Below are 27,961 nucleotides of genomic sequence, written 5' to 3' on the forward strand. Positions count from 1 at the left end.
ATTGCAAGAATGTGTGATCTGTTGACGGATATATCACACCCTAGGGGTCGACAGAGAAATCACACCCTAGGGGGTGACAGAGAAATCACACCCTAAGGGGTGACAGAGAAATCACACCCTAGGGGGCGACAGAGAAATCACACCCTAGGGGGTGACAGAGAAATCACACCTGAACGAGTGACATAGAAATCGCACCCTAAGGGGTGACAGAGAAATCACACCCTAGGGGGTGACATAGAAATCACACCCTAGGGGTTGACAGAGAAATCACACCCTAGGGGTTGACAGAGAAATCACACCCTAGAGGTCGACAGAGAAATCGTATCCAAGGGGTGACAGAGAAATCGTATCCTAGGGGTGACAGAGAAATCACACCCTAAGGGGTGACAGAGAAATCACACCCTAGGGGGTGACAGAGAAATCACACCTGAACGAGTGACATAGAAATCACACCCTAGAGGTCGACAGAGAAATCACACCCTAGAGGTCGACAGAGAAATCGTATCCAAGGGGTGACAGAGAAATCGTATCCTAGGGGTGACAGAGAAATCACACCCTAAGGGGTGACAGAGAAATCACACCCTAGGGGGTGACAGAGAAATCACACCCTAGGAGGCGACAGAGAAATCACACCCTAGGGGGTGACAGAGAAATCACACCTGAACGAGTGACATAGAAATCACACCCTAGAGGTCGACAGAGAAATCACACCCTAGAGGTCGACAGAGAAATCGTATCCTAGGGGTGACAGAGAAATCGTATCCTAGGGGTGACAGAGAAATCGCACCCTAAGGGGTGACAGAGAAATCACACCCTAGAGGTCGATAGAGAAATCGTATCCTAGGGGTGACAGAGAAATCGTACCCAAGAGGATGACATAGAAATCGTACCCAAGGTGGTGACAGAGAAATCCTGAACAAGTAAAATGTGAGATAAATCTTTGAACGAGAGAAAAATGTTTCTCTTGAAACAAAAAATAACAAACTTGTTTGTCATACAGAAAGTTTATCACAGATCAACAGCTTATGTGGAAATTATCAATCGTATTTACAGCTTGAGCAATGTACAGATGCAGGTTAACAAAAATAAATATTTTTTTGTACAAAAATGATATTAGATAATATACATATTAAATATGAAACCTTATACTATAAAATCAATAATATATACAGTTGAATATATACAAATCAACAAATTTGCACATATATAACAAAGAAAATATTCTATAGAATCTGGTTTGATACTGTAACATAAGCTGTACTCAGTCACAGCTTCCGGAACGTGCCGCATGCACCTTGTATTGAACTCTCCCTACTACAACGTCACAGGCAGCTATCTCAATAAAGTATTGTCTACATTGGCAGTATGAAACATCTCCATTATCTGATCAATTATTCCCAGATTTCACTTTAAATTCGATATCATTTCAATAAATAATCTATAAATTTTAACATTGATTCTCTTTGATTCAGTCAATTAATTAAAGTATCCCGTGGTATTATGCAGGAGTTGGTTTTATCCCATAACAGGATTATTGAACAATTTAAATGGAGGCAATCAATTCCCTTGGTGGAGGTTGTGTAAGGGCATTTTCTGTGCTGTGTCCAAACGTCTCTCCGTATCTGAATTTTTGCCCTGTAAATAAAATTCATATACATGTAATTAACTTTAAAATCAAGCATACGTGCGTCACAAAATTATATATCTCAAACATATGTCAAGAAGTTACTTAACTCAAGCATATGTCACAAAGTTACTGAACTCAACCATATTTTTTTTTTATATCACAAAGTTACTTAAATCAAGCATAATTATATATTACAAAGTTACTTAACTCAAGCATATATCACAAAGTTACTTAACTTGCATATATCGCAAAGTTACTTAACTCAAGCATATATCACAAAGTTACTGAACTCAAGCATATGTCACATAACTATATAAATGCAACAAGCTCGTTTCCCATTCTTATGGCAAACAAGTATTTTTTCTAGAAGTTCATAAAGCGTCTTAATCCAAATTATTCAAAACAATCATAGGGATGGAGCACGAATTTCAAACCAACAGTCGACCATACATACACTGTATATGAACCGAGGGTTGTAAAGCAATCACGTAGCAATCTCGGTTTTAACACGGGGATGACTCTTGCGTCTAAACCCAGTAAAACCGTGTTTTCTTTGCAGTGTGGATTTCTAGAATCTATTACCAATGTGTGGGCATTGATCTTCATGATTTTCACGCACGGCTAAGTTAAACAGTCGTTATAGAGAGGTGACGGTATTGCAAGGTTCCAACTTACCAGGTATGTGTCCGGTGTAGTGAGGGACCAGTCCACTTTCCACAGGGTAGATAGGTTTGGTGTTGGTTGCCTTGGGAGCCTCCCGCTTAAGGTTGACATCTTTGCTCATGGCCGCTTTCATGTTCTTCAGGTCGTTGGTGAATTCGTTGAGCCCCTGATGTGTAATGATGGGATAACCCATACCTAGCTGACCTCGGCTTCGTGGCACGAATCCAGTGTAACCTGAACACATCAAAATTAGGTGGGGTACTTTAATATAAATAATAAGTATACCCTATCACTGTTACGTTCCATCACTTCAGCCTATGTATGGCATAAAATCATTCATCCTCACACAGCATAATTATCAATTATCACTTATATGGATTAAAAAACCTTCAACGTACGATGATGAATAAACTACATGTACGTGCATAATCGACCGTACCTACCTGACATAAAACACGTGGAGTACCTACCTGACATAAAACACGTGGAGTACCTACCTGACATAAAACACGTGGAGTACCTACCTGACATAAAACACGTGGAGTACCTACCTGACATAAACACGTGGAGTACCTACCTGACATAAACACGTGGAGTACCTACCTGACATAAAACACTTGTTGGGATTGTCGTTATCCAGGTGGTATGGAGATTTGGAGTGTTGGAAACCATTAGCGGAAATGTATGGTTTGGGTTCCTTAGCAACGGGTGTCAGTGGAGTGAAGTAGCGACTGCGGATTGCCTGGAAATCGAGATGAAAAATTTGTACAAAATGAATAGAATGCTGATAACAAACGTCGTTATATTAGTTGATGAATATGATCTTATGACGTCACAGGTATTCCCCAAAACGCTTGGTGGCTCACAGGTACAACATTGTATCACAACATTGTATGCGATGTGGTTATTATCTGTATCTTTTAGCTACAAGCTCCATCCCGACAATCTCAACAGAGATAGCGGGAGGTACCATCTGCCCCCGCCACCTAACGTCAACACAACACAAATAGGTCGAGGTCAAATCAAGAGCCGTTTTATAGTGCCACCTCTCTGAAATGTCACGTTACAGACACTTTGGTATGACATCTCTCCCGATTTATTATACTGAATCCGGCATTGGCGAGTTTATCCATTCCTTGCTGAGCGTCAACCAGGGGGTATCAACTAACATTTCTAACGATTACGGTAAGTCACGGCTCGGGGACAGAAGAACCCATCGTATTGATTCTCATGGGTGAATGTTAAACTTAAAGGCCAAAATTAGGAACTGCTAAGGGAGACATTAAGAAGAAAAACAAAGGGAATTCTTAAACTTAAAAATTCTCATGGGAAAGCCATTGCAGAATTGAAGGGAATTTTCTTAAACCTGACAATGCAAGTTATCCAACTGAAATTCGCAAGTATATATAGGACATGTCAGTATTAAAAAATCGTTTGTAAGATACCCCTATGCTCTAAGGAAGTGCCGACATTTTAGTCTGTGCTTTGCTTGGAGACGCATACCCGGATCTGACCCCTATGAATTGTCAAACAAGTAAACTCATTCAATATATGCGGATTCTGCACAAAGCGACACGTCACTAACTACGCCCGTACTCGATCGAAGCGAAAGGAAAATGTTAAAGCGAAGACGACGATGTGTAAAAATTGTCATCAGAAAACGTGTATTTGTCAAATATGACAAAATTGCCGACGAATAGCCTGGCGCTCAGTTTGCACGTGTTTTACTAGTTAAGCGCAAACACTATATATGTAGGTCTTAACAAACCCTTAGGTGTTACACCACAAACTACTACTGATATATATATATATATATCGCGAGTAAACAGAAAACTCAAGTAAATACAAAGCCATGCGATAGTGACGGGCCCCTGTGGTTATACTACATTTTTCAAGCGCTTCACTGACAATGCGAAGACATAATAGGCACCTACGTCGTAAAATGGATGAGCTATTTTGGATCTATACATAATTGCCACTTATCATTTCAGTGCGAATTTTATTTTGAGAGGAATTTGGAGGATAGCTGAGAGGTACTGACCATCTTCATTACTCCATTACGGCCCCAGGTAAGTGTGTTTGTATTCACGTGGTCGATCAGGTCACGCGGTGTAGAATACTTCTTGCACGTGTGAATGCGGCCTGTGTAGGAGTGCAAGCAAATGTGACAATTTCAAGGTTTTCAGGTTACCTGCGATGAAGTCTCAAGTAACCTATTGCGATCACATTTTGTCCGGCGTAGTGCATCGAAAACAATTTACATTTTCGACTTCTCATTAACCAAGAGACCCAGGGTCATGATATTGGGCCGGTAGCATACAGATATGGACGGGTACCAAGTTTGTTGAAATGAACGGTCTCGACCTACTTTCAAGGTCACGGGGTCAAATAGGTTAAAATACAAACAATTTCTTCTCGTAAACTAAGAGGCCCAGAGCCATGATATTAGACGTGTAGCATGCTAGGAAGAATGGTTACCAAGATTGTTCAAATGAATGACCTTCACCTACTTTCAAGGTTATAGGAGTCAAAAAGATTAAATAGACTAAAATGCCCAGAGTTATCATATTGGGCAAGTAGCGTGTTTGATGAGGGGCTACGAAAAGTGTGTAAATGATCTTGATGTACTTTCAAGGTCACCGAGATCATGTGTGTTAAAATCTTTAAACGATTTCTCGATAAACAAGAGATCCATACTCATGATATTGGGACAGTGACAGCTTTGATATCAGACTGAAAAGTTTGTTCACTTTAATGACCTTGACCTACCTTCACGGTCATCAACTGAAAAGTCGACACTTCCTTAGATACGATAACTGGAACAAACTGTTTCTGTTGACATTGGGGTACATCTCAGAAACGATTTCTGAATACTGAATATTCCCATACAAATATATATATACAATGTATATCTACAGTGCAGCTTCGTTAACTCGAACTCGGAAAACTTGAATACCCCGCTTAACCCGAAGTACTTCGTCAGTCCTGCCAAATTCTCTCTTTATCCTAGTAAATAAAAAACTCGGAAAAATCGAAAAACTCGGATAATACGAAGTGAAAAAAAAAAAAAAAAATCCTACTGTAGTCAGTATTTATATTTCAAATAGTTTTTTTTTAACTTGCACTGTCAGCTTAAACTAATATTTCCCCCTGAAACCCAATAATGCTTTCCTATGGAACATTTTAAGTTAAGGAATTTTCTGAAGATAAGGAACACTGACTGAGACAAATAAGAATAGGATAAATAATATGTAATCCTCGAAATGCAGCTATACAAGTCTTCGAGGCTGGCAGTCTAAAACTTACCGGCATTGGTTTTCCGTCCTTATCTAACACTTTGCCCTGCTGTAACTCGGCTGTAAGTTTGAGGTCCTGTAACTTCTCGTTGTGTAGCCGGTGATCATACTCGAAGTCTGTGATGGCGCTGCGACAGTTGATGGCATATCGGTTTCCGAAAAAGTGTTGACTTCGTGGGATAAAACCTGACAATGGCAAATTTAAAGGGGGATAAATCTTGCATTTGTTCTCTCTGATTTCGGACAAAGGGATTCGACACATATCGATAACCACAGTCCATATCATATATACAGACCACAGACACACGCTACTATACTGAGGTGTCTTATTTGGTAGATGACTTTTTTTTGGTTTGGTTTATTTTGTTTAACGTCCTATAACAGCCATGGTCATTTAAGGACATGCCTAGTTTTGGAGCGAGAGGAAAGCCGGAGTACCCGGAGAAAAACCATCGACCTGCGGTCAGTACCAGGCAACTGGCCAACGTTGGTTTCGAACTCGCAACCCAGAGGTGGAGAGCTAGTGCTAATGTATCGGGACACCTTAACCACTCGACCACCGCGGCCCTATATGGGTGGTTGACGAGGGCACTAGGGGGTATAGATAAACATAAAGACATGATACTATTTTTCTACCACCTCGCTTCATCAGACAATTTCTGCAGCAAAGTTTGCAATCTAAACAAATCTAGTACCATTCAGGGGATTCTAATACTATTATGATAACTGTCAACTGTTTAGTATCACAAACTTTGGAATTGTTAATCTTAATTTGCACACACTAAGATTGTGAGGCTTTCTTTGCAACTTAACAATGCATAAAATGAACAATGAATGCCTGGAAGAAGGGGTGGAAATAGTTTATCGATTTCGTACGTCGTAAATTATTCCACCAAAATGTTTAATCCGCCAAAATAATGAAAATTACAGTAACTTACCCGTATAACCTGGAACCATCTTTTCCAGCAGTTTCTGGTCGCCCCAGCTTTGTGTGCGATTCTTTAGAAGGTTGGACTTTGAGTGGGTGGGTTCTGAACTAGGGCGTGGTTTGGAGAGATCGGCAAGCACAAGTTTTCCCGAGCTTGCTACAGCGTCGTTCTTAAGGAGACGGGAAGTCGTACGACCGAAGGTCTCGCCAATCTGATACTTAAACTGTGGACAGAACCCGCCGTATCTGTAATATATAAAGATAACGTACGGTTAAATGATTGCAGGAATAAATAAAATATTTGTTTCGTTGAAGTAAATGTAAATGATCGTGTAACGTCACGGGTTTTGTAGTACCTGTTTCTGTAATAATATATTGACATTTCAGGATGTGCGCAGTTGATGTCTTCGAAAAAACAAAGGTCATGTTAAGGACGGATGTCTATGGGGACAACAATAAGGAGAGAAGAAACTCGGACACAAACAAAAGGTAACATACATGTACAATAGAACTATAAAATCCTATGTGTTGGCCATCGTCGGACGCCCACGGTTGACTGCACTTGTTGCTGTTGAATAACGAATTTTATATAACCTCCACTTTGGATCAAATTTTCAAATGTAAGGGATGTAAGACTTGATAAATTTATCAAAACAGGAGCAATTCTTAAATTGTTAAATGAACTCTGACTAAACATAAAAATACGTCACACTATATGACGTCATAAATTGACTGTGACACAGTTATGTTATGATATATTGCTGGTTTACTTGTTTAAAAACATTTACGAAACAAGAAACAACTTCAAATCAAACAAAGGATATCCAGTTACTTGTGTAGACCAGCCCTATGGAATATACAAGGCTGTATAGGTTAATTTTAACAGTAAAAACGACCAAGCTGTATTCCACCAAGACTAAAACGTATACGCGGATCCCTACAGTAAATATTTTTTGGCGATAATACATGTACTTGAAAACCTTTCGTTGAATATTTTGTGTTTGACATGCTCTGTTCTCTTCCGTTGCGCCATATGCCAACAATGCGGGCACCAAGTCTATATGAATATACAATATTATATTCATGTACATCAATAATCCACGCTCTTAGGACATCCTGTCTAAACGATGTTGACCAATCGATATGCTTTGTCGTAGCCATTTGTATGTTAACGGGCGGATATTCCCAGATTTTACTGATTGTGGTACTAAATAATAGACTTATTTAATGTAGCATATATAACAATACAATTGTACCGTGAAAATGGGACAGCCAGCTTCATAAATATGAGCTCTAGAGTGACAGCACGTGATACGAGATCTCGTTACTAGTATGTGACCTTGCTTCTGTTCATAAACACGACATATAGTCCAATCATTTTAATAATCAACGTCCAACTAATTGCAACAGAATTGTTTTCACTTGTGTACGATTCCTTATAGCCTAAAGTATGACATATCAAAAGTCCTCTAAAGTCCTCGCAGTGGAACGTACTTAACATTACGTTTAAACTTTGTATAAATCGCCTTCTATTACTATGGCATGTACAGGCCTCCGTACCGGGTTAATAATGTGTAGATCGTTACGTAATCAGGCGATTGTTTTTATCGGCGAAGATCATACCTACGATATGAAGTTACACAAGTATTGGTAAGTTGTTACAATAATAATAATGATAATTGATTTCAAAAGTATATGAGTATGCACTTATCTGATTAGTATTTTGTTTAAATCTTTAAGTTACAGTATGAATAATTTAACCAAAACATTGCGGCCATGATTCAATTTCAACAAAATTAAATGAATTACGATTTTCCGCATTTTCATGAATGAAAGTGTTGATGTTATGTGTCCATGCATGCGTATTAACATAAAATATGAAATAATATAAATCCATTTTGAAACGGTAATCAAGAAAATTAACACGTTTGAAGAAGGGCTATTTTCGTCGAATTTTTAATGTATGGAAGCCCTTTGGTGTCCAAATTGAATCCGAAAGCATAATGTTGATATGTTAACTACGACGAATAATCTATCTCAAAACATATTTGATTATCCACGATACTACTATCAATGATGCTAATATGTATATTAATTTTATTGCAGTTGATGGCGGAAAAATATGGAAACATGTATTATTTGTAATGGAAATGGAAATCTCGTTTTACTTAAAGAAAAAGGCGCAAATAGAATAAACTCTGCAGCAAAGAAACGTAACCACCAGTCTCTATATGCTTTGGCCGGACAGTGCGTTCATTCAGCATGTAGAAGGACATTTACCAATCCCAGCCAGATACATAAATTTTTAAATGAAAACAGACACTGAGAACCTGCCGACTTTTACAACAATGAAACGCGCATTTTACGATCGTCAGAAATTGAAGCATTTTCGTTCCAAAGCCACTGTATGTTCTGTGCTCAACCGGCATCAATACGCGGTAAAAAAAAAAAAGTGGCTATGATGTGTTTCCTGTACGCACAACAGACTTTAAGTATTCGATTATTTCTACTTGTTACGCTCGAAATGACAAATGGGCAAATTCAGTACGAGGACGAATTGAGACAGTCAATGACCTTCATGCGGCAGACGCTATTTATCACCAAATGTGTAGCGTTAATTTTAGAACTGGTAAAAATGTTCCCTCGGCATTTTCTCCTCGAACTGACGCAAAAAAAGGAAGATCAACCTCAACAGTGACAAGTTCTGCCTTTGAAGAAATAGTTACATTTCTGAACGATCATGAAGATGACCAACACGATCTCTCTGATTTGGTGAAAAGAATGCGCGATATCTGCGGTGAAGAAGCATACACCCCATTCTACATGAAGCTTAAGCTTAAAGAAAGCTTTGGAGATGACATTATCATGACGGATTCAAAAGGAAAACTTACAGTCATTACTATAAGAAAAACAGCTGCTCATATCTTACATGCGTTTCATGAGCAACCGCAAACAAACGATGACGATGAAAAGTTATCTATTATTAAAACTGCAGCCAACTTAATCAAATCCGACGTTAGGACGTTAGACCTTGATTGTGACTGTTATCCTTCATCGAGTGACTTGTCATCAATGGAGAAAAATTTGAATTATATACCCAACAGTCTTAACCTGTTTCTATCTACGGCAATCAATACGAAAGACCAAAGTCTTAAAGTAAGCTCCATAGGCCAGGCAATAATGCAAGCAATCAAACCAAGACGTCAAATTGCCCCACTTCAAATAGGCCTTGGTGTTCAACTACATCACCACTTTGCCTCTAGATTCCTAATTGATCTTCTTCACAACTTAGGATTTTGTTCACCATACCAAGAAATACAGAAATTCGAAGCATGTGCGGCTGTAGCTAATGGGACTTTTCTTCCAGATATTGACTCCAACCAGTTTATGCAATTTGTAGGTGATAATGTAGATCATGACATTCGAACATTGGATGGTAAAGGCACATTCCATGGTATGGGCATTATAGCAGCAGTCACACCTGGTAAGAAGAAGTGCCATACTATAAGACGGGGACATGTATCAACGGAAGAATTGGAAGCATTAGGGAATATCAATATACACTTTCTCCAAAAACCAAATACTTCAACATCTGATTTAAAATTTGATGCATTCAGTACACTTAAAACTAGAGCTAGTGACCCATCCAGATATCTTGACATTGTATCAAAGATAATATGGCCTTTGAGAAGGCCAACCCCAAGCTGGTCAGGATTGATGCAAATGTGCCACGATGGTAACCATCCTGCCAATGATTGACATGAGTGCCACCGATATATCATGTGTTTACTCCACTCTAAGATTCGTTGTTGATCAATCACAAATACAGCAAGGTCCCAGTGATTACGTTCGACCAGCCGTTATACTGGAAAGCGTTGATGATTTGTGCCTCTGAACCCACAAAGAATGAAATGAAAGACGTTGTTCTGAGGATTCCACATGGAGATGAGCTTCTTGGGGTGTATTGGCCATTTAATGCGCAATTCTGGCCTTCAGGAAACATTTGAAACAGTATATGCTCCAAATGCAGTGACGCATATGCTCAGTGGGAAAGCAGTTGCAAGAGCTGTTCGGGCACATGGACTTGTTGAAACAGCGCTTTATTGGCTATTGGTTTCGAACTTTTTTGGAATTGATGACCCTGAAATACAAGACCTGTCTGAAGTTGAATCAAATGTAGTATCTGAAAATCAAGAACAAGAACCATCCGTAACGAGCGAGCAGAAGATACAGACAGAGTCAGAGTTGGACAGCTTATCCTACAATTTTCCAGAGAATGGACTTGTCGATATACTTGTTAATGACACTGAACCAAACGTATCAAGTATTTCATTAAGCTCCGACACTCTCGACAGATTGGCATCTCTTTATGATGATTTCATTGAAAGAAAAACCTCAGTGCAGGCCTTATTATCCAACAGACAAACTTCAATGGTAATAGAGATTGTAGAAACAGCAATGCAAAAACTGAAGGACAACAAAACAGCTGCATTGTGGATCCAATACCTTGATATGGTTAGTCTACTCCACAGGTTCATCAAAGCTGTGAGAACCGGGAATTTCGATTTGCATCTGCAGTGTGTACGGGAAATGCTTCCTTACCTAGCATCAGCTGGTCACAACCTTTATACCAAATCAGCATATGTCTACCTACAAATGATGCAAAAGCTTCAGACGGACCATCTAGCTGTCTATCTTTCATTTAAAAATGGATATCATGTTGTCAGAAGAACGGATCGTTACTGGGCAGGGTTGTCTTCAGATTTGATAATAGAGCAAGTTCTAATGAGGAGTATCAAGACAACTGGCGGATTAACAAGGGGAAGAGGTATGACTCCTGTTCAACGTACTCAGTGGTTAATGTCAATGCCATTTTGTGCTGAAATAAATGACTCTATGCAAATTCTCAGCGGAACAGAGTATTGTACTAGTGAGCAGCATAAGGAAGCGTCAATGACCAGGACAGAACGAGATAAGAATGACATTGAAGTGGTTGCTTCATTTCTAAAAGCCAGAGATCCCTTCTCGGACACGGACTCCTTGCGAAACCTGTACACAGGTATGGTTGCAGACAAGAATGTCAATGTTTATTTAGCCTATGAAAACGGACAGAAAATGTTGTCATCAATGGAAAATCACAACGTCTTTGAATATAGCTTCAAACGCACGTTGCAAGTCGCAACAATACCTTCTGAGTCAAGTTACAAAATCAAAGAACATATCCTAGAAGTGGATCCACAACTTTTGTTTCAACGACTATTAGCCATTTCAGGAGATGAATGCGATGTCGCTGATCTTTTCAAGTATGAGCTATCAACGTTTCCGTCTTCGCTCTTTGAAAGCAATGGTCTACCGCGGGCAGCATGCAAAGCTAATTTGGCTGACACGCTATGGAAAATGAAGCAAATGGATAAAGACGAAATACAAGATGGATCGGTCCAATTTGTTATTGACGGCGGATACCTTCTTCACAAACTTACTTGGCCGAAAGGAATGACCTACGGAGAGATCAGTAACATGTATGCTGACTATATAAAACGTAGATACTCTTGTCCTATCATTGTCTTCGACGGCTACATGAGTGGACCTTCGACAAAAGACATGGCACACATTCGTCGGATGTGAGCTCTCCAGACATTAACTTTACAAAAGACACGCCATGTAAGACAAAAAAGGAAGTATTTCTCGCCAATGAGAAGAATAAGAGCGTATTCCTAAAACTTCTAGGCGAAGTTTTATCAAACAATGGATGCACCGTAAAACATGACACCGGAGATGCAGATAGACTTATTGTTCTAACTGCTGTTGAATGCTCAACAGTTTCAGAAGTTATTGTTGTTGGAGAGGATACTGATCTACTAGTGCTTCTCTTGCTACATGCCGATCCAGAGCGAAAGAGGATAACTTTTGGTTCTCCAGACACTACGAGCAAAAGACAATGGGATATTACCAAAGTCAAACTCACTTTTGGGCTAGCAAAAACCAATAGTTTGCCTGCAATCCATGCCCTTACTGGTTGTGATACAACCTCGAGATTGTATGGCATAGGAAAAGGGCAATCGTTGAAAAAAACTTTGGAATGAAAAGTGGAGTGCCCAATTGGATGTCTTCTCGAAAAAAGGGTCGTCTAAAGACGAAATAATTACAGCTGGAGAGCAACTGATATGTCATCTATATGGAGCCACAAGATAGTCTTGACCACCTACGATTTCGACAGCATACATGTAAAGCCTTCTCGAAGACAAGTGTCCAGATCCAGTCTCTGCCACCTACTTCAAATGCTGCCTCTTTTCACTCCTTACGTTCTTACTTGCAATGTCAAGAGTGGATATATGGTGCTGAACTTGAAGCTTGTGATTGGGGTTTTCAGTTATTCGATGGCAAATATCGGCCTATAAAGTCCACAAAACCCCCTGCACCGGAAAACCTCCTCAAGGTTATACATTGTAATTGTAAAACAAACTGCGACAACAAGAGATGTACTTGCCGAAAACATGGGATTGAGTGTTCTATCGGGTGTCGTGAGTGCAGAGGGTTCAGTTGCTCTAATAAGAGCGTGGCAGAATTAAACAGTCAAGTCTAGAATATTCGTAAAACTGCCAAATGTTTTTACTTACATGCGTTTTAAGTATGTGAAGTGTTAGAAGTGAAGGTTCCGGTATTCTTTTTCCAATCTTCAAGATGTTAAATCCTCATCATCTCTAGATGGTAAATCACTACAAATGTATTCGTTGTTATTGTTGAGAAATGTGCTACTCTTTGAAAATATAAACTTTTGTATTGGAATTATAATTACAAACTTATATGTTTGAAATAGTAATTGAAAAATGAAGTGTCTTGACACAGAGGCGTTATTTCTAAAGAACGGTATTATTGCGCAAGAATAGACTTACTACGCATGCGGAAAGGTAATAAAATCGTTGCATAAAACAGAAGAGTCAATGAAGGTTTTTGAAATATATCAAAATGACTATACTCTTAACAGTATTATTTTGAGTTATTTACAATCTAAAAGGCATTGCAAATAAATCATATGTATTTTCTATAACTTTAATGATATTTGCGACAAAAATGCATTTTCTCCCTCAAAACTAGCATTTCCCGTTCAATTATTTGAATTTATGAAACTGTTATAAATGAAATACACTCTAGAATTGCTTATGCAGTTTCCTTTCAAGTTTTAAAGGTGTTATATGTAAGAAACAACGATTTTCCTATTTTAGCCGATTTTTGTGGAAAAAAAAATCATTTTCGGCCTCAAAATAGCATTTCCCGTTCAATAATTTTTGAGGACTTTTTTCCTATTGTTCTTAAGGTTTTGTGCTACCGTTTAGAAGTGAAATAAATTCTGTTGCAATTACTTGGATGTTTAGTGAATTTATGCTGTAATATGACTGGACTAATAAGTTGCGATGTCATCTGTTTCTTCCAATCAAGTAAATTGTAAAATCTGGGAATATATGCCCGTATATAAAACAAAACTTCGATGCAGCAAGGAGAACCAATTTCTTTAATGTATTTATCATCACAATAAAGATTAGATGACGCCATTAAGTTTTGGTTAGTATTGTTTGACGTTCTATCATTCAAGGACAGCCTCTTCTATGTGTGAGAAAGGTGCGTGTAGTGCGCATGTGTTCCGGGAGGCTGCGGAACCTTATCACTGCATAGAACTGCAATTTGAGAGAATTTGTTTCATTATTTGCTGAAGTAGTTAAGGAATAGCACATTATGAAATTGTGTATTTCATTGAATACATTTCATGTGCTGGGTCAATTGTGAGCCTTAGAATTGCTTTACATATTTGTACAAGGATGACGACCCCCTGTCTGACTCCCTAACAGGATCAACCCTTTAAACTCACCTGTATATATCCAGTTCGTGTCAGATCTAAGCTTTGATAGGTATCACTATCTCGAGTTTAAACTGGCATTCCAATAATCAGAAAAAGTTTCGAAGACCAGCGGTTGATTGATATACGATAATTCTCCTATAACACTGTATCTTGCCTCCACCATCAACATACTCATGGCATAATATAACACAAAATCTCAAATAAAATGCAATGGCTCGACCACGCTGAGACTGAGCAATGGCTCGACCACGCCAAATGCTAGTTTTATTACTATCGACCATCAAACAAGTTTTGCAATTCTCGAAAACCGTTAACATCCTCCTCCCATTCTTTATAGAATTTTTCATCGTATTGAAAATTTGACAAAAAATATGACTACATATACATGAAAACAAAATTCTGTCACACTTGCAAAGGTGTTCTCCCGACAGCCTGGTCTCGCTGAACGAGAGATACACATGCATTGTATCCGCTTTCCCACTCGGACACGCTCGGCACTTTCCGCCACCCGATACTCGGGCGCCACACGGCGGCCCTCTCCGAAATAGGAGAACACAATTTCATTCTTATTGATTTCATTCAAATGACTGGAAATTATTTTTCTTATTTCACTTACTACCCAGGCAAGTTATAGTAATGTTTGTATGATGTTTTGGGGGAGAAGGCGTTAATATTATTGTCTTAACGCGTGCCAGTCCGGTTGTCAGTGGTTTTGGGAAATAAACATGAGGTTGAACAAAACTTCCAGCCGTCAACTAAGAGATTGTTCCTACACCGTTCTTAGAGCTTAACGTCCAATCGTGCAGTGGTTTGATTGACAGCACAGTGAAGAGTTATAACTTCCATGAATAAGTTTGGCTAATTTTCTTTGCATTGAAAATTCTTTTCGGAATTGAACAGTGATGCTGCAGGCAACACCGAGATTGATTTAGCCTAAAATTATAATAGCAAAATTATCTTAAGTCAACGGAGACGTCTAAATTTTCAACATTTGAGAGCTCGAGGCTAATTTATAAACTAATTCTTCATTTTAAAACTTTGAAAACAAACTCAGACGATTCAAGTTGGTATTGCTCAAATGCGTGGCGCCATAATGATTATAGTTAGAAACAGCAATTAAAACGCTTATGTATAGAGGCATTAGCATACAAAGAGATTGTGTCTTACAATATATTTTCAATTGTTTTCCTGTAAGATAAAAGGCCAGAATTGCGAGTTGTACCACTGAAGCGAAAAGAAAATGTTGAGAGTTTTTGGACCAAAAGCACCGTAGATGATATGTGAACGTTGCAATATCAAGCAAAAGCTAACATGTCGCTTACAAACAAAAGGCTCTAACTTAAACCTACACACAATTGTTTTACTTGGTTTCAGAAATACTTCTCCATTGTAATTTTGCAGACAATGGTCGAGGTGACCATAGGAAGTTTCTGCTAACGCTAAACCCGATAGCCTTCAGCAGTATTCAAACACTTCACTGACGGAGATCGATAAGCGTTTAAAAGACACGATTGTTTAAAACTATGAGATTATATGAAAGAGATTACATTGATCTGCAGATAAAATACGATAATCCTCGTTAGTCCGTTATGTAGATTAAATATCCAAACACCCGTGAGGGAAAACGATTGTCGAGTCTTAAAAATCAATTATCGGAGCCATAGAATATAGGATATACAAACACGTATTTCTGAAAGTCTATCGCCCGATTTTGTTGGGAGTTATTTAGATCTTGAATGGCTAAGTCTGACATGCCATGTTTAAAACACAGTCTCGACACAATACACAACTACCACTAGTTCACACTATGTTGGCGAATTCAACATTCAAGTATCACATTTACTCAGGTAATGAAATTTGTAGATATTTGGGTTAAAAAGTAAGAAATGAAATTTACAACCCGGTGTTTCGAATACTGAGTAAAATAATCTCTTTAAAGGGAAACGTTCAGTGTAATAACCACTTTATCCTGACCTTTTCATAAACTATAGTTAATGAAAAATATTCATGATAAAGTCATTAGTTCACGTTTTAATTACTGGGTAGATATTTAAGATAAACTCCATAATGTTATAAGATAACATTTGTGTAAAAATCAATTTCGTGAAAAGTTTCAAGCGTAGAAATATTTAAGGCAGATAATTCAGTTTAACTTTCCTGTGTCAATATTTAATCAAGTATCCCCTGTGTCTGAAATAGTACATTAACAATACTCTTACTTAAGATAATATTTATCTGACACGTGCAAAAAAGGTTATTTTTGAAGTTAAATATCTAAAGCAAACACTGCCGTTATAATATATATAGTTTTGATGGTTTTAACATTTACAATCCCTTACCGATAATTGTACACCGCCACTTTAAGCAGAACCTATCTGGAGATATCTAAAAGACTTACGAACAGTTTTATAAAGTTGTTAACACATTTGTTTAGCACGCGCTATACTTTGAATTCAGACAAAGGGATAGATTATAATCCTATAAAACCTTCGTTAATTTATAACACCTCTCACAAAAGAAATGGAAATAATTTATTTAAAAGCTTAATTCAAAACGCAAACAAATAGAAAATGTAAGCAATGCAACCTGGGTCCATATATCGGTCATACTCTGGTTGTCGAGTGCGCCCGAAAACGAGGCTGAGCTATGCTTTATGTGAAACTGATATAATAAAACTAAGACAAAATTAGAAAGTACAGTGTACAATGTATGCTTACACACAATTTCAGTCGTGAAACACTTAACCATCGTAAATTTGAAGCTAAATGCCATCTACACTATATTGAGATAGGCTTAATCAGTATGCGTTATGCATGCTTTGATGAGTGTCTTTCTGAAGATATACAAAAACCTGTAACAAATACTAACGGAATGAAAACCAGGAAAAAAAGCATAACATAACCAAAAAACAAAATTAACGATAAACAAAAACTTTATTAATTGCATTAATGTTTAATCTGCCCTCCTTAGCAATGCAATATCCATGGGCCTATAGGTCACCTGAGTTTTGAAATACAAATGTATTTAAGTTTTGTCAGGTGACCTAAACACTTATTTACCTAAATTCATAGTTTTAGTTTTTTACACTTCTATTTTCTCAAAACATTTGGATGTCGAGAAAATACATATTGACTTTTATCATTTAGTTTTCTGAGACTAAAAAATACGTATTATGAGTAAGGAAGATTGCCATATTTCCACAATCTTGCTGCGTTTGATTACAAATATATAATTCGTCAATCTTTCTTAACAATAAAGTTCTCCTTTCCTCTATCGCCTAATTTCTAATCATTCTTTAATGAATGGAGCAGCCATCTTGCAGGAAGCTGAAGTAGTAGCAAATATTAAAACTATGACGTCACAATATCCATACATAGGTATCTGAAATTGCTAAATAGCATTGTGTATACTGTAATCTCTATGAAAATCGGCAGACAACACCATGTGCGTTCATAGAGCTTTGAACATCATGGTTAAAATACAAGTGCAATTGTTGATATCAAAATCACTTCCGGTGAAACGAAAAATTGACGTTTAAATGTATCAGTTGTTTCTGCGTTCCTCGATTATTGTGTTAATTTAACATTAACTCCATGGGGAATGTCCAACCCTTGTTTTTCCGTGACCCACAGTAACAGTTTGAATTGCCCGGATGTGTAGTGTAGATGTTTCTGAGTCTCCCTTACATATATTGTTCTATAAGTTTGTCATGAACTCTCGAGAAAGTTGTGTCAATTTGACATGTAATCCCCGGCCCGGTTTATTTTCGTACGAAATGATTGTTCTTTTTACACTTTAAAATCCATTCCTGTCTTACTGTTAGATATATATTATATACCTTTTTTTATCTAGTATATGTTCAGTCACTTGAACTGACAAAGAGGATACCTTCAAATAATCCTCTTTGGATCGCAGATGAAACAAAGTCAGGGCTGTGCACATTTTCGTCTCTAAATATTCCGTTAATCCTTCAACTTAAGTAGAACATATATTCGCCCTAAAAACGTTATTTGGACAGTGTGACCTAGTTCTCGATAAACAAAATGACCCTACACTTGGAATATTACAACATATTGGATTGTTTACATGGGCAGGTGAGCGTTATGACATAAAATCGGATTTGTACACAAGCTTACAAAGTACGCCGAGACCCATAGGAGTAGACTACAAACATTCACATATCAAACCAGTGGGAAGCTCCCGTAACAAATACACTAACTTAAAGTAAGAAATCTTTTATGTATATGCTACATGTATTTAGGGATTTTCTATTAATGATTTTTTTGTTAGGGGCCATAAAAGGGAAAGACAACTGGAATGTACATGTTTTAAATAAATCGCGAAGTAGTTTATAAAGGACATTCAACATTTTTTGGGCGAAATAGAACGAAAAAAACGGTCGAGTTTATTCTTAAAATTATTAGGCCTACTACCATTGTAAAGTAGATGCAAATCGATTTTAAATGACTGAAATTCATTGTAATGTGATAACCAGATGCATTGATCGATAGAACTTTATCAAAGTGATCAAAACTTGCAAATGTTTTCAAACGGTTATTTCTTTTCAAAGAAAGTCGACAAACTAACGAAAACAAAATGTTTAACTTAAATTACGTTGAACCTTCATCTCAACCTCATTAATCTTTTTAGGTCCAATGTGTCTGTCATAATAACTCCTTTTATTAATAGTGTTTCTATAACTGTACTCATAATATAGATGTGCTATTCAGCTGTGCGAGTCTTTGTGTACGCCTTTGCGATATAGTTAGGTCTGAGAATGAATTTTATAGTCCCCCCGGGGTTTTTCACATTTTTTTCCAGTCGAGTCTGAATTCTGATGAATAATGCCAAAGTTGTCACACCGGCTATAATTCTATTTCATAGTTTCAATATGCAGACTTTTATCAAAAGATTAAATTCTGATGTTAGTAAACCTTTATTCCTTTCTATAAATTATATTATATGTTAACGTTCGATTTCGCTGTGGTATTATTTTTTCATAACCTACTTCCAGAGTTTCAGTATTGCTGTTCTGTACAACGTAATGGAATGGTCGAGTGACAATGTTGTAACACACTGGCCTTTAACCTGGACGGCCGGGGTTTGATTACCCGATCGGACATGAAAAGGCATGGGGTCACTATGTGGGGTTTCTCCAGGTACTCCGGTTTCTTTCCACAGTAAGGACATCTCGTCGCTTCCATCCGGGCCAAATAGAGTGATTAATATAAGTTGATATTACTTGATTTGCAATCATTGTAAAATAAATAATGTATTATACATTTACTGTTGTGGAGAGTCATAGAAGGGTAGAACAACTGTTTGCATATAAGCCCGAGTATCCACAATCTAATTAAAATTATACTTGTAATTTCCGCTTCTCTATGATAATTGCCGTGTATCGTAGAGGAACGGACATTACAAGTCTAATCTTAATTAGATTGGAGTATCCCCTTGCCCTGACACCAAACTTGGACATACTTTCAGATAGATGTCTGGTGTTGGAACACGGGTTAAAGTTAAATGATCTTTATATACCTTAATGTACTTTGTTATATAACAGACACACATTACGATGTACTGTTGTACCTGTATTGGGTAAATGGGGGAGGATATCAACACCTATATACCCCAGTGCCCTCCCCTGCATGTATATCCCAATAAGACCATTCCTATACATCATAAGCGTGTCTATGGTTATATAGGGTAAATGCCATCTATCCATTCCACTAATCTTATCTAATCATAATTTCTGATGTGACCCTTGACCTCTTGTGCTATCAAATAAGAAATGAGGAATTGACACGAAGTTGATCTTAGACTAGAAATTTACAGTGTCCAGAATTTGGATGTGTATAATACAATATCATAACGTTGATGTCAACTTCAGTCAAAAACTGATAAACTCGCGCATTAATGACTATCAGATATACGTCACTGTTCGTGATAAATTAATGATAATATATTGAATTGTTTGGTGTTTATAACTTAAACAGCATATATTGAGAATAACCTGTGTCTTAAAGTATGGAAACCCTCATTTGACTTAAGTTCTTAACCTATTAAACAGTTTATCTGTTAACACAATCGGGAACGTGGGACGTATATATACATCCCTACATACAATCAGGGACTATATATATATCTCTACATACAATCAGGGACGTATATAAATCCATACATACAGTCAGGGACGTATATATACATCTCTACATACAATCAGGGACGTATATATACATCCCTACATACAATCAGGGACGTATATATACATCTCTACATACAATCAGGGACGTATATATACATCCCTACATACAATCAGGGACGTATATATACATCTCTACATACAATCAGGGACGTATATATACATCTCTACATACAATCAGGGACGTATATATACATCTCTACATACAATCAGGGACGTATATATACATTCCTATATACAATCAGGGACGTATATATACATTCCTACATACAATCAGGGACGTATATATAAATCCCTACATACAATCAGGGACGTATATATACATTCCTATATACAATCAGGGACGTATATATATACCCTACATACAATCAGGGACGTATATATACATCCCTACATACAATCAGGGACGTATATATACATCCCTATATACAATCAGGGACGTGTATATACATCCCTACATACAATCAGGACGTATATATACATCCCCACATACAATCAGGGACGTATATATATGCATCCCTACATACAATCAGGGGCGTATATATACATCCCCACATACAATCAGGGACGTATATATACATCCCCACATACAATCAGGGACGTATATATACATCCCTACATACAATCAGGACGTATATATACATCCCAACATACAACCAGGGACGTATATATACATTCCTATATACAATCAGGGACGTATATATACATCCCTACATACAATCAGGACGTATATATACATCCCAACATACAACCAGGGACGTATATATACATTCCTACATACAATCAGGGACGTATATATACATCCCTACATACAATCAGGACGTATATATACATCCCTACATACAATCAGGACGTATATATATATACATCCCTACATACAATCAGGACGTATATAAATCCCTACATACAATCAGGGACGTATATATACATCTCTACATACAATCAGGACGTATATATACATCTCTACATACAATCAGGACGTATATATACATCTCTACATACAATCAGGGACGTATATATACACCCCTACATACAATCAGGGACGTATATAAATCCCTACATACAATCAGCTAGCGCACCATGATTGTTTGTCTGTGACACATGTGGCAGTTATACCAGTAGGTCTGCCGCATCTAGGTAGTTTATCGCTTATATTTACGTTCTATTAATGAATCTAAAATATTAATATTAAAATCTCATGTCAATGTGACTTTACAATGTATGGCGGCCATCTTTGTTTACAGGGCAACTTCAGTTATACTCTCATAGATGAAGCTGCTTTTGGTAGGGATTTACTAGTAATATATAAGGGCATTGCCACACCAAATGTAAATATTTAAGCAATAAACTGCCTAGATGCGGCAGACCTACTGGTATAACTGCCACATGTGTCACAGACAAACAATCATGGTGCGCTAGCGCGCACCATTCAGTTTGTCTGTGACACATGTGGCAGTTATACCAGTAGGTCTGCCGCATCTAGGCAGTTTATTGCTTAAATATTTACATTTACACTGCAGTCCCACTATATAACTTTACCAAGCTCACTTGGAAGTTACGAGTCCATAACTTCCAAATCTTTATTATGACGTCATTATTATAGTGACGTCATAATTGTTACGTCGGCGATAACGAAAGATGGCTGTTGAAAAGGCTGCTCCGTCTTTGACGATAATAATTTGTTCATTCATTATCAGAGTAAAATACCTGGATATACATGTAGTCTTTCAAATTCGTTGTCAAATGTAAATATAAGCATTGAACTGCTTTCATTTGGAAGTAGTTCAATGCTTAAAAAATTACGACCGGGATCAATCATTATAAAAAAGTGGATAGTTGAAGAAATTATTCTTAAGGCAGTATATAATATACTGTATATCATCACGTGATACAGATCAGAGAGCAGGTGATTGGGACAGCCCCTAGCTAACAAGCTATCTGACTGTTAAACAGTGTCAGTACGTTTTGTCAAAGTATGGACTCTCACGGTTTATTAGGAGTATGGGCATTATTAAGCCGATAACATAAAGCACGTAATATAATATGTGATATTTAAGTATGCAATTTTACAGTGAACAGCTACCGTAAAGAGGATGACACGAACTAGAAAGTATCGCTAATAGATAGAAAGAAGACCAGAGTATTTAACGGATACTTATTTTACTAACACACGACTGTAAAAATAAACTCACACATATACATACTTATGAAAATTAAACTCCTCCACTACCAAAACGTCTAATTTTCATAATGGTGAGTTCAAGTGTTGTACAAACTTTTGACAAAAGACAAGTTTTAAGCCGTTAATTGGTGGTTTGGTGTGAAATCTAACATGAAAATGCTTGAACAAACACAAAGAAATTACATTTCTGATTTAAATATTGACACAGAATTCACGGCTCGATTGGAAAATACAAACCTATCTCAGTATCTAAAACATAAACAAGCTATCATATCGTATAGAAGGCATTACATATACACCGCCTTCTAGACTACAACGAAACATCAACACGGATGGCCGACATAGACGTCAAGAACACAGGGACCTGAGACTGTTACAATCTACGTGTATTTTGACCTTCCCTTATCCCTAGTGTTCATGGCATATTTTCAAACGTTTTGGAAAGCTAGATTAAAATTCGGCAAAAATGACACCCGGGTAGCCCCCCAAAAACGTCTGAAAATATGCCATGCACACTAGAGAAGGTCCTAATACACGTAGACTGTAACAAATTCTCAGGTCCCTGTGGTCAAGATGTCTAACTGAAAAGTTTAATACGAAATTCCTCTCGATACATTAAACTTATTGAGTGAGGATATCTGGCATTTCATAATTGGTTAAATACCTTAAAAATACTATGTGTATATATGCCACTTGAAATTTAGGTAAGCCTTCTGTAAATTGCCTTCTGGTATACGTTTGCGTTGAAAGTTATAAAAATAAAAAAATAAAAGATAAAAAAAATCTTGTCCAGTTTTACAAAGTAGGTCAGTGTGGCTATTTTAAGAACTCTGTGTATCGCTTCATGTTGTTCAGTGCATTGCACGCACAGGTAGGGTACATTTATTCCGTATTATCAAAGGTGATTGACACTCATTACACCTGTCATCAAAGTTACGCACCTGTGTGAGTGATATAGTTAAACATAGAAAAGGCCGAGTCCTGTCGTGTACCGGAGAAACAGGCGTTATATATAGAACCTTGTCGTAAACTAGAAGAAAAAAACACAGCCCCAATTATAGAACCCTGTCGTGTACCTGAGGCCCAGACGTTACATATATAGAAACCTGTCGAAAAGCAGAGAAACACGGTCGTAAACCATGGGAAAAAACACAGACCCAATTACAGAGAAAATACGAAGACAAGAATAGAACTTTGTCGTAATTCTGGAAAAAAGAATCTATATAGAATTTCGTCGTAAATCAAAGAAAATACATTGCTAAATATAGATCTCTATCATACCCAGAGAAAAAGCCAAGAAGTCGTCATACGGCTATAGAACCGTGTCGTAAACTGCCTGTATATATACATCAATAAAATTCGGAATACAATTTGGTAAACAGAAAATAAACCCATCAAGATCCTCCGTGTTTTCTCAAAACCAAATACATGTACGTTACGAGATAAAATAACATATTGTGGGAGTCTTAAAACTCTATACCGTGTATCAATTATTCGTTGAGTACATGTAAATTAATGAACCATGCACCATGCATATAAGTCCTGATTTAAACAAGACCGCGTCAGGTCATATAATCCTGTAGTTAACCACTGTGGTAGAACGAATTAACAACATTTCAAATACATGTACCGAAACACAACCATGTTAGTTCGGTACCGACAGAATCGTCTTCATAAACCGGAACCTAAATCGTTAGTCCGGGAACTGACAAAAAAATCATCCTCTTAAACCGTAATCTTGTTTGTGTCGAAACCATCCATTTCAGGTATGTTTTATGTATTCCTGACACAAGTATCCTGAAAGTAAATTTTTCTGGTACAAGTATCCTTAAAGCGATTTTTTCCTGTCACAAGTATCCTTAATGTGAACTTTTTCCTGACACAGGTATCTTTAAAGCGATTTTTTCCCTGACACAGGTATCCTTAAAGTGATATTTTCCTGGCATACATGAAACTATCATAGAAGCGAGATTTTTCTTATGCAAGTATCCTTAAATTGAGATTTTCCTTATACAAGCGTCATTAAGGTGTGATTTTTCCTGACACAAGTATCCTTAAAGTGTGATTTTTCTGACACAAGTATCCTTAAAGTGTGATTTTTCCTGACACAAATATTTCTACAAAAGGCGACCTCCTGTGCTTCTGACATATGTTTCCTTGATTATTGGGTTCCGAATAAGCTCATTAAACATGTACAGATCACAGGGTTATAAAATACACGCTGGATAGTTTCTTGTGATTGATAACTCAAGCATTAATTTATAAGGCCAAAGAAATATCCCGTGGTATGAAAGAAAGTCGTGGGATTAATTTTAATAGCGGCTCCAGAGGTTAATAGCAGACTTTGTTTGGAAACATAAAGAATCAATGAAAGTGAGAGAGAAAAGAACGAAAACTGAAAAGGTTCTGTAATATGCGAGGATGGAAAACACTATATATATATATACGATTATTGATTTTGGAGTTGGCGAGAAATATAGTTGTGTTGTGCATAGTTACCGCGTCATAGGAAACGTAGTTAATAATAATGTTGTTATATTGGGGTAGTTAGAAAATAAAGAATTGAAAGTTGGAAACGATCTCAATCAAATGAAATACCGGAAGTGGGAATAGTGGTGGATTCTGGGTATGGATAGGTTTTGAGGTTTGGTTTGTTTTTGCTTAACGTCCTATTAACAGCCAGGGTCATTTAAGGACGTGCCAGGTTTGGAGGTGGAGGAAAGCAGAAGTACCCGGAGAAAAACCACCGGCCTACGGTCAGTACCTGGCAATTGCCCCACGTAGGTTTCGAACTCGCAACCCAGAGGTGGAGGGCTAGTGTTAAAGCGTCGGACACCTTAACCACTCGGCCACCGCGGGTTGGAGGAAATTGACGAATGGGGAAATGCTATAGGCGACCCTCGGGAAACAAATATGAGGAAGATAAGTGAAACGGGATACAGCATGAATAACAAATTGAATTGAGAATAAAAAAGACGATCAAAAGGTTCAGTTTAAACTGCAACTTATATATGGATGAAACTAAAATCGCATTTTATATCTGTATTTTCATATTTTTGCATATGTCCATAAAATTTGCAGTAGATTCCTTTAGATCAGAAAACCAACAGCTAGACTTGGTTGACTCTCCAACGTTACAATTATGACGTCACAATTAAAATGACGTCACGAATGCTAGTGATATCATTGACTCCCGGCTACGTTACATTGGTACCCTATACGTAAATGGGAAACGTTGTTCAGTAGACATCGGAGAAAAACAGGGAAACGTCAGGTAAGGGATATCATGTCACTAATTACTAGAATTTGAAAGGAAAAGGTCGGTGTTACTTGTATATAATATGAAATTCGATTTTTACTGAGCTGACGGAGCATGGCTCAGTTGGTATATCGCCGGAGACCTGGGTTCGATTGTTTTCCCACTCGACATGATTTTTTATTTCTTTTCTTTTTTACATCGGCGCCCAAACAAATTTTCCACAGATAATGTAAAAAATTATCTCAAGTCTCCGTTGAGATTTTGGAAATCCAACGAAAAAATGGTGTAATAGAAGCGAAACGTTGTGACATAGTTCATTTGGAAACCATTGTTCGATTCCGGACCGCTCCACAGGAATGCACTTTCCTTGTTCCTCCAAAACGGGATGGTCGGATCGGAAGTAGGTAGATATTAGGGAAAGGTCGGACAGGTATATTTTATTGGGGAAGGGTCAGATAGTAGGTTACATATCCGTGGGAGGCTTGCGTGACATTGGAAAGTATATATCCTTATTTAATGATATAGTCCGGGTTTATTGTAATACAGCTTTCCTGTTACAATTATACTGACATGTCGGTCACAGAATCTGTAATCTTTGTATGAATGTTTTTAGAAATTGTAAAGGAACCCAAACCACGACAATGTCTAATCGTAGAACGTACAGCCCGAATTTCCTCTGGCCCTGACACCATGTCTGACCACACATAGAGTCAGGACCAGAGGAAACCGGGTCTACGTAGAACGGTATAATGGAGTGAAATTGACCCAGGTTGATGGGTGTTCAGCAAGTTAATAATTAATAGCATATCACACAATCAAAACGCACACCAGCATTTCATTATTTTGTCAATATCTCCCGGATCAAAGAAACCATACAGAAGAAATACATAACGCAACACATAATTGTTTAGCCCGGTGAATAATTTATATTCTCTACCAAGAACCTAGTTCCGGACATTCGTAAATATCGATAATCGACTATTTGGCGGAAAGCGGATTGTTTGGGAGGGGGAGGGGTTAAATTATTGGAGGGTTACATGTACGTTGAAAAGGAATGCTAATTGTGGCGAAGCCACGGGGTTGCCATGACTTCGAAAAATAAATCTCCAGCATACGAAAACAGTGTTTTCGTCCGATTTAAGACCTCCATTTGTTAATAAGTAATACAAACATATATATTAGCACTCGATCACTGATCCATACGGTTATTACACGACATTTCCGACATTTTTGAACACCGTCGTATTTTCTCTGAAGAGTATTTTGATTTTCCGATTAGTTTCTAATTTCTAAATGATACAAAACAGCGATTTGACTTTGAACTTAATCCATTGAGCACAGCGGAGTCTACAATAATTCGCTGAACATTTAACACTACAGACCGAAATTTAGGTTTAAACACATTTAAAAGTAGAACATCTTGTATATATTTAATCTTTTAAAAGGCTCTCTTACTACATATATTTAGTTTACCACCAGACTTTCTATTAAAACAAGTTTTCAATTATGTACTTACCCAGGCGTATGGAACGGATCGGGGGTCATTAGAATACTTTTCCCATTTGGTGGTAGCGGCATTTTGCTCCTTTGCCTTATAAATCCACGAGAATCTGTCGGTAATGAAGCTATTCGACCGTTTTCACAGTTTATTTCCTCCAAGAGAAAGTTCGACGTTCGATATCTGGCCGATCTTCTTAGCGTAGCTATGGAGCAAGTCTATTACGTCATGCTATTGTTGTCGCAGGGGTGTGCGGGATACGTATTGTTTGACCCCGTGACCTCTCCAGTTGACGGACGTTTCGTTTTACGAAATCGACATCAACACGGCTTGAAATTGACATATGCCACAGAGATAAAAACAAATGAATGAGTAGAATTCGATAAATAGTACACACGGCAGGTAAATCAATCGGGAATATTAACTACTAGTACCACACAATGTCGCGAAC

General features: G+C 37.5%; 1 protein-coding gene across 1 annotated transcript; it reads right to left on the reverse strand.

The window, feature by feature from the left end:
* Positions 1–988: 988 nt before the first annotated feature.
* On the reverse strand, positions 989–27,736 carry LOC117322032 (protein FAM166B-like). The gene is made up of 6 exons (XM_033876741.1): positions 27,529–27,736; positions 6,525–6,760; positions 5,597–5,772; positions 2,894–3,032; positions 2,303–2,524; positions 989–1,635 (listed from the first exon to the last, which is right to left on the reverse strand). Exons 1-6 carry the CDS (start codon positions 27,588–27,590, stop codon positions 1,544–1,546), a joined length of 927 nt encoding a protein of 308 aa, XP_033732632.1. The 5' UTR covers positions 27,591–27,736; the 3' UTR covers positions 989–1,543.
* Positions 27,737–27,961: the final 225 nt, after the last annotated feature.

This window comes from Pecten maximus, chromosome 2, assembly GCF_902652985.1.
Source record: "Pecten maximus chromosome 2, xPecMax1.1, whole genome shotgun sequence".
Taxonomy (NCBI): domain Eukaryota; kingdom Metazoa; phylum Mollusca; class Bivalvia; order Pectinida; family Pectinidae; genus Pecten; species Pecten maximus.

Bases quoted from the DNA above. Each gene is read 5' to 3' on its own strand.
- LOC117322032 (XM_033876741.1), bottom strand. From the start codon at position 27,590: ATGCCGCTACCACCAAATGGGAAAAGTATTCTAATGACCCCCGATCCG. The intron at 5,773-6,524 runs GTAAGTTACTGT...TGCCATTGTCAG, and splicing joins GATGGTTCCAGGTTATACGG to GTTTTATCCCACGAAGTCAA. The intron at 1,636-2,302 runs GTAAGTTGGAAC...TTTTATTTACAG, and splicing joins CTACACCGGACACATACCTG to GGCAAAAATTCAGATACGGA.